This window comes from Rhinatrema bivittatum, chromosome 2 (assembly GCF_901001135.1).
Source record: "Rhinatrema bivittatum chromosome 2, aRhiBiv1.1, whole genome shotgun sequence".
In the NCBI taxonomy this organism is placed as follows: domain Eukaryota; kingdom Metazoa; phylum Chordata; class Amphibia; order Gymnophiona; family Rhinatrematidae; genus Rhinatrema; species Rhinatrema bivittatum.
The window spans coordinates 6,900,789-6,908,994 of NC_042616.1; the positions used below are offsets into that span (position 1 = coordinate 6,900,789).

Consider the following 8,206-nt stretch of genomic DNA (forward strand, 5'->3'; position numbering starts at 1 on the left):
TTGTATCATCCGCAAATTTGATAACCTCACTCGTCGTATTCCTTTCCAGATCATTTATATATATATTGAAAAGCACCGGTCCCAATACAGATCCCTGAGGTACTCCACTGTTTACCCTTTTCCACTGAGAATATTGACCATTTAATCCTACTCTCTGTTTCCTGTCTTTATTATCCAGTTTGTAATCCACGAAAGGACATCGCCTCCTATACCATGACTTTTTAGTTTTCGTAGAAGCCTCTCATGAGGGACTTTGTCAAACGCCTTCTGAAAATCCCCTCCGTGGTACTCTCATCCTTGCCCTCCAAGCTTATCCTACCCCCAATCTCCTCCCTTTTCTCTCCCTCTCAGGTTTTATCTATGGAGTATCCGCTCTGTTTCCAGCAAGCTCGCCTACGTTCCTGACCTCTTATCCCTCATTCTCTCCATCTTCTCTCTCTCCTGTGTTTATCCCGCTGTTATTTTTTAAATTGTTACAGTTTTCATCTCCAACACTTCCGTGAGCTAATTCCAGGCATCCACCACACTTTCTGTGAACAAAAAATATCTCTTGATATTATTCCTAGTCTCCCCACTTGGAACCTTTGCTCTACAAATGATTTTCCATTCAGAAGAAGTTTACTTCTTGAGCATTTATTACCTATCGGGTATGGAAGTGTCTATCATATCTCCCCCTTTCTCCTCTCCTCTAGGTTATACATATTTAGGAGCTCATCTCATAAGGCTTTTGGTGCAACCCCCATTGTTAGAAGTTTTTCATGGTCACCAGTAGTTGGTCAGAAATGCGCCACTCTATCACTGTGTGACACTGCCAGGGCAGTGATTATAGGATCAGAAACCAAGATCCATTTGAATGGTCACTAATGCACGATTAATGTCTTCTTCTATCACCAGCAAGTGATGAGGTCACACAGCACATAAAGGAGGAGAATCGAGAAGAACATCCTATGGAAGGACTGATCCCAAGAGACTCAGGAAATGGCTTTGTGAATGTTTCACAGGGGACTGAGAGGAGAAACACAAGGAATAGTCAGCAGGAGTCTGAGAAGAAGCAGAGAGAGCCTGCAGGAGACTTACGGGATGGAGTCACCTCATGTGAGATGGAGTTCAAAATCATCCCTAAGCAGCAGAGACATGGGAGCACAGAGAGCCCCTTCCAGAGCAATAACAGTGATCATAAGGCTTCTGACCTTCATCTGAGGGGGAAGAAATCCTTACCGTGTGACTCCTGTGGTAAAAGCTTTGGTAAGGAATCTCATTTAATATCGCACCAGAAATCCCACTCACTCCAAACACTATTTCTATGTAATAAATGTGGGAAAAGTTTCAGTCAGCAGAAAAATCTAGAATTGCATCTAAACATACATAAAACAGAGAAACCCTTCCCCTGCAGTGACTGGAAGAAAAGTTTACTTAGTAAGTATAACCTATCCTTACATCACAAAATTCAAATTGGTGCGAGATGCTTTTCTTGTACGAAAGGTGGAAAATGTTTTGTTAGGAAGAAAAACCTCACACAACACCAGCAAATCTACACTGGAAAAAAACCATTTACCTGCACTCAGTGTGGGAAAAGCTTCCGTCGTAAGGATGTGTTAATGTTGCACCACCGCATCCACACAAGAGAGAGACCATTCTCCTGTACTGAATGTGGAACACGTTTCATTAGTAAATCACATCTCTCCGAACACCAGAAAATGCACACAGGTGAAAGATCATTCTCATGTAGTGAATGTAATAAAAGCTTCACTGAGAAGGGTATGCTCACAAAACACATGAGAATCCACAGAGGAGAGCGACCATTCTCATGTAGTGAATGTAATAAAAGATTCCTTAAGAAGGGTGCCCTCACAAATCACACAAGAGTCCACACAGGGGTGCGTCCATTCTCATGTACTGAATGTAATAAAAGCTTCCTTAAGAAGGGAGGGCTCACAAGACACATGAGAATCCACACAGGGGAGCAACCATTCTCATGTACTGAATGTAATAAAAGCTTCAAGCAGAAGGGTACCCTCACAACACACATGAGAAGCCACACAGGGGCGCGTCCATTCTCATGTAGTGAATGTAATAAAAGCTTCCTTGAGAAGGGTATGCTCACAAGACACATGAGAATCCACACAGGGGAGCGACCATTCTCATGTACTGAATGTAATAAAAGCTTCATGCAGAAGGTTCACCTCACAAAACACACAAGAATCCACACAGGGGAGCGTCCATTCTCATGTAGTGAATGTAAAAAAAGCTTCAAGCAGAAGGGTACCCTCACAACACACATGAGAAGCCACACAGGGGCGCGTCCATTCTCATGTAGTGAATGTAATAAAAGCTTCCTTGAGAAGGGTATGCTCACAAGACACATGAGAATCCACACAGGGGAGCGACCATTCTCATGTACTGAATGTAATAAAAGCTTCATGCAGAAGGTTCACCTCACAAAACACACAAGAATCCACACAGGGGAGCGTCCATTCTCATGTAGTGAATGTAAAAAAAGCTTCTCTGTGAAGTTTACCCTCACAACACACATGAAAATGCACACAGGGGCGCGTCCATTCTCATGTAGTGAATATAATAAAAGATTCACTGAGAAGGGTACCCTCACAAAACACATGAGAATCCACATAGGGGAGCGACCATTCTCATGTACTGAATGTAATAAGAGCTTCCCTGTGAAGGAATCCCTCACAATACACATGAGAATCCACACAGTTGAGAGCCTGTTCTTATGAAGTGAATGTAATAAAAGATTCACTGAGAAGGGTACCCTCAGAAAACACATGAGAATCCACACAGGGGAGCGACCATTTTCATGTACTGAATGTAATAAAAGCTTCATGCAGAAGGGTACTTTCACAACACATGAAAACTCACACATAGGAGAGACCCTTCTCATGTAGTGAATGTAGTAAAAGCTTCCCTGTGAAGGTTACCCTCCCAAGACAGATGAGCATTTACACAGGGGAGTGACCATTGTCATGTACTGAATGTAATAAAAGCTTCCCTGAGAAGGGTGTGCTCACAAAACATGAGAATCCACACTGGGGCGTGACCATTCTCATGTACTGAATGTAATAAAAGCTTCAAGCAGGAAGGTCACGTGGGGGGGATGAGCTGAAGCAGACTTGACTAGCTTCAGCTCCTGGCTCCACAGCACGAAAACACCGGCGAAAACCCTTAAAAATAGCTCATTTGTTTTCCTTGATAAAGGCGAAGGTGGCACATGTCGATAGTCAACTATATGAATTGATCTCCGGGGACAATGACATCAAAAAGCACCCGAAAAGAGAAGGAGAGGGTAAAACCGATCGCGGAAGGCAAGATGGCCACGGCCACATGTGAGGCTGCATCAGCGCTGCAGGGCCCTCTTACAGCGGAGACCTTAAAAGATATAACCGCGGCGACTCTCGACGAAAAATTGGCCGGGATATCCGAGAAGCTTTCGGAGGTAAGGGAAGCCCTCTCTGAAATAGGACCACGTATCGAGCAGGTTGAGGGACGAGTCTCCCTGCTCGAGGACAACATGACGGCGCAAACGGGGAAACTCTGCAAACAGGAGGAAACGATTAGAGACTTACAAATAAAACTCGATGACCTAGAAAACAGGTCCAGGAGGGCAAATTTAAGATTCTTGGGGCTCCCGGAGTCGGTGGATGAGAAGCAGCTAGACGCCTTTCTGGAGGACTGGCTGCCGGAGGCGGTGGGGGAACCCGAGCTCAAAGGCCGACTGCATATTGAATGGGCCCACGGAAAGTTGTGCAGGGAATGGGTCTCTGACTGCTATTTCTCACCTGCAAAGGACAAGAAAGGGGGTGTAGCTAATTTGGTCAACAAAAACACTCCTTTCACTGTGAGCCAAGAAATAGCAGACCCCGATGGCCAGTATCTGCTACTTTCAGGTATTTTGGCGGGGAAACCCATTACGCTATGCAATATATATGGCCCTAATGCACCTGATCAGTCTATTTTCACCAAAATTATTAATCTGTTGATGGCCCATGCACAGGGCGATATCATAGTCACTGGTGATATGAACTGTGTCATGGACGCTCAGGTAGACAAATCTCAGATTCCAAAAGGATTCTGCCAAAACAAACAGGCAGGAGTACTACAACTATGTAAACAACTGGGACTGGTAGACCCGTGGCAAATATTGAACCCGACGACAAGGGAATACACCCATGTGTCGGAGCCCATGGCACGATGTCAAGATAGATTATATAATTAGTGGCAAGCAATTTATTTTCAAAAGTGGCAGCAGCAGAAATTGGCACAATAGTGATTGCAGACCATGCTCCGATCTGGGTTGATGTGTGGCTTTCATCGGACAAAACGGACACAAAAAACCTGGCGACTACCTGGACATCTCCTCAAGGATAGGGAGGTTCATAAGCACCTACAGACACAGTGGGATACCTTTAAAGATCATAATAGTCAACATCTAAATGATATATCTTTATTTTGGGAAACAAGTAAAGTTGTGCTACGCGGCAAAATAATTGCATACACTGTGAAAAGGCAGAAACAGCTGAACCAAACAATTTTGACCTTGGAACAACAATTACAGCAGGCAAAGGCCCAACTGGCGGGAGACCCCTCTAAAGTTAACAAGACAGCATATTGGGCCTGCTTGCAGTCTTTGAATGCCTATTTACACCTGAGATCAGCGATTCTATTAAATCTTCAGAACACTATTTTTTCACGCACGGTAATAAATCCAGCAAATTACTGTCCAGGCTGGTCGCAATAAAAAGGAAAAAATCGTACATTACTGGATTGAAATCATCAAATGGCAACTATGTGACATCCACAGAGGGAATTCTGGACTTGCTGAGGCAATTCTATGAAACGCTCTATCAAGAGGACAGGGAGGGAACACAGTGGGAAGAAGAGGACTTTTTCCAGGACATTGCAATGCCATCCATCACTGATCAACAGAGAGATTTTCTTACCCGTCCTATGACAGCGGGAGAAGTGTCGAGAGTGATAAAAACTGGCAAGAGCAATAAATCACCGGGCCCGGACGGATTCCCGGCCGAGTATTATAAAATCTTGTGCTCTGAACTCCCGGAGGTCCTGGCTGCCTTCTACAACCAAGCGTGGAAGGGGAACGGCTTCCCACCTACTTTTAACAAGGCTTACATTACCGTTTCTACACCAAGCCAGGGAAAAGACCCAGAGCAAGCAGCTTCATACCGACCAATATCCCTACTAAATTACGATCTGAAAATCTATGCAAGGATCATGGCCATTCGTATAGGGGCAATATTACCCTCCATTATCTCCTCTTACCAAGCGGGATTCGTAATCGGCAGGAACGCCGGAGCTCATGTTCTAAAGTTGGTGGCTGCTCTGGAGACATCACACCATTTTAAGGTCCCTGCTATGGCAGTGAGCTTTGACTCTGAGAAAGCTTTCGACCGGGTGTCGTGGGCATATATGTTCTCCGTCATGGCCCGCTTTGGATTCCCTGCACACTTAGTAAAGGCAATTTCTATACGTTACGATAATCCAAAGTCATTTATTGTGGCAAATGATTCTCTCTCTGCAGAAATTCCAATACGAAGGGGAGTTCGACAAGGATGTCCCCTGTCCCCGATTCTCTATATTCTTTCTCTGGATCCTCTGCTTCGAAAATTGGCTCATTCTCCAGTTATCGAAGGTCAACAAATAGGAGGGGACAGTTTTACAGGTAGCAGCTTTTGCCGATGATATGCTGGTATATCTAACTAAACCCACAGTGTGCCTTGTCGCATGTCCTAAGTTACAATCCGAATTCGGAAGGTTCGCGGGCTTAAAAATCAATGTGGAAAATGTGAAGCTTTGGATATCTTGGGTTGCCTACAAAGTACTTGGCCAGGTACTTTCCCCTTAAAATGGGTAGTTACATCCTTAAAATACTTGGGAATTTATATTCCAGCACAGACCAAAGACATCTACTCATTGAATGTAATCCCTCGGAAACAAAAGTTAATTCAAAAACTTACCGCATGGCAATCACTTCCTTTATCCCTTTCGGGAAAAATTTTACTTCTCAAAATGATAGAGATTTCTAAATGGCTCTATTTATTCAGTATGTTGCCAATATGGCTGAGAAAGAAGGACGTGGATGATATCAACTCAGCGCTTAGTAAATATTTATGGAGTGGAAAGCGAGCACGGATACCTTTACCCACCCTCATGAGATCAAATAGAGAGGGAGGATTGAATTGCCCTAACTTAAGGGATTATAACTGTGCTAGCCTCATGAGACACATAAAGGATTGGGTTTTCGCAATGGAGGGATACTCCCCTATTCATATGTCACTCAATGGGTTGCCCCCCTTGCACCGGGAGCACTATTACATGCCCTAACAAGATGCTTCCCCATCACCTTAAGTCTAGTGTGATCGTCTATCCGCTACGTTTGGCTTGGAGGCATATTTGTTATTTGCTACGAGTTCAGCCAGAGAAAACCATATGTTACTCTATTACAGGAAACCCAATGTTTCTGCCGGGCACTTCTCAAGCACTGTTCCATCGCTGGTCGCATGCTGGGTTGACCACGGTTTTACAACTGTTTGATCAGACAGCTAATCCTGCCTATATACATAGTTTCCAGTGTTTACAGGGAAAATACAACATACCTAAAGCGGACTTCTATGCCTACTTACAACTAAGAAATTTATTAATGAGCAACTCCAATAATACCAACATTTCAGAACTCCTTTAAACTGATTTCCCTTTTACAAGGCCCGGATGGAAAACGGTCCCGGTGCGATTATGCAATTATCTCATCCAACACTTTTGTAGCAATTCAAGGGAAATGGAACCACGCGGCTACCCAAGGCCATTTCCGAGAAGGATATTAGTGCTTGCTTTCACGGCATTCCTAAAGTTTGTGAGAATGCAGCCCTAAGAGACAAATTATATAAGTTCTATTACCAGGCCTATTATTCACAATACACAGCATTTCAAATGGGCCTCATACCAGAGAAAGTGTGCACTCGTTGTGCAGCAGAAAAGCCTGATTTCTACCACAGCTTCTGGACTTGCAAGGCAGTGAAAAGCTTCTGGCAATACCTATATACGATACCGTTCCAGTTGTGGAATATTTCTATACCATTGGATCCTTTGTTATGGCTATTCGGAGCAGCTGCAGCTGAGAAGGTTTTTAAGGATCAATATCAATTTCAAATTTTTCAGCAAACTCACTCTCATAGCTATTGATGCTATTCTAGCACAATGGTTAGAACCACATCCTCATTATCAGACAGTGTGGAAAACTAAATTTCACCAATTAATCCAATGGGAACAGTTAACGGCACATCAGAAGTCTGATTCAGCTCAACATGCATCGAATAGAATCTGGTCTGACTATTTGAAATTACTGCCGAGGGAAGCTGAACCATATCTTCAATGATCTGTAGTTGCCCAGGAGTCTGCATGCTTAGGCGGAAATAACCCACGAACTTGTGCATTACTGAGGTCTGAGTTGGGGACGTTTTGGGACTGTATAGTAATGCCAATGATGCTCGATATGTCTAGGTGGGGAGAGACGATTTACACGGAGAGGGACCAGCTTTCGTACAAACAGGCTACTCCAGGCTATGGGTGTATAAGCATGCCAGGCACGCTACTAGCCACACTTATTGGATATTATTATATATATTCTTAGATATTATAATATATTCTGCAATACTGGTATGATGCTCTGTTTGTCAGCAATTGGTCCACTGCATGTTCTTGGAATGAATACTCACAGACTCATTTTTCCAAGGAATACCTTTATATGTACATGTAAATTTATTGATGGATTACATGGATCTTTATTGATGTATTCATGAATATTTATTGATGTCCTACATTTTCCAGCAGAGATGTGGAGACTGGTCTTTAGGGTATCCATAATTGATGGACGTATCCATAACCACTGGGACTAGAAGAAAGAATTCTCAGGAGTCCAGATTTGAACAAAGTAATCGGAAAACAACAGGGGGGGGAGGAGGGGGTGTTCGGGGAAATAGGGAGGGGACCCTTATGGACAGACAATCACGGGCCCAGGTGTGAAGGATTTTTTAGGAATTTACAGGTTTGGGGAACAGGAGGGTCATTAGGGGTAAGGAGAAATTTGAAAAGCAGACAGCAGTTGTGAAAAGCATTGAACGAGAGAGGCGAGATCTTCCTCTACTGTTTTAGATAAAGTTGAGGTTGTGCAAGATAC

The 8,206-nt window shown here is 43.7% G+C and overlaps 1 protein-coding gene across 2 annotated transcripts in view; it reads left to right on the plus strand.

The window, feature by feature from the left end:
• The window catches only part of LOC115083468 (gastrula zinc finger protein XlCGF57.1-like), a 31,923-nt gene extending 23,942 nt beyond the window's left edge, over positions 1–7,981 (plus strand). Inside the window, exons 2-3 of one of the 2 annotated variants that reach the window (XR_003854341.1) lie at positions 895–1,245; positions 7,858–7,981. Coding sequence is in view for 1 of the 2 variants with exons in the window: in XM_029587317.1 (XP_029443177.1) it covers positions 948–2,735 (1,788 nt within the window). In the remaining variant the exon portion in view is untranslated. Of the gene's footprint in view, positions 1–894; positions 5,145–7,857 lie in introns of those variants that run through there. The other variant, XM_029587317.1, reaches the window with a different exon arrangement.
• Positions 7,982–8,206: the final 225 nt, after the last annotated feature.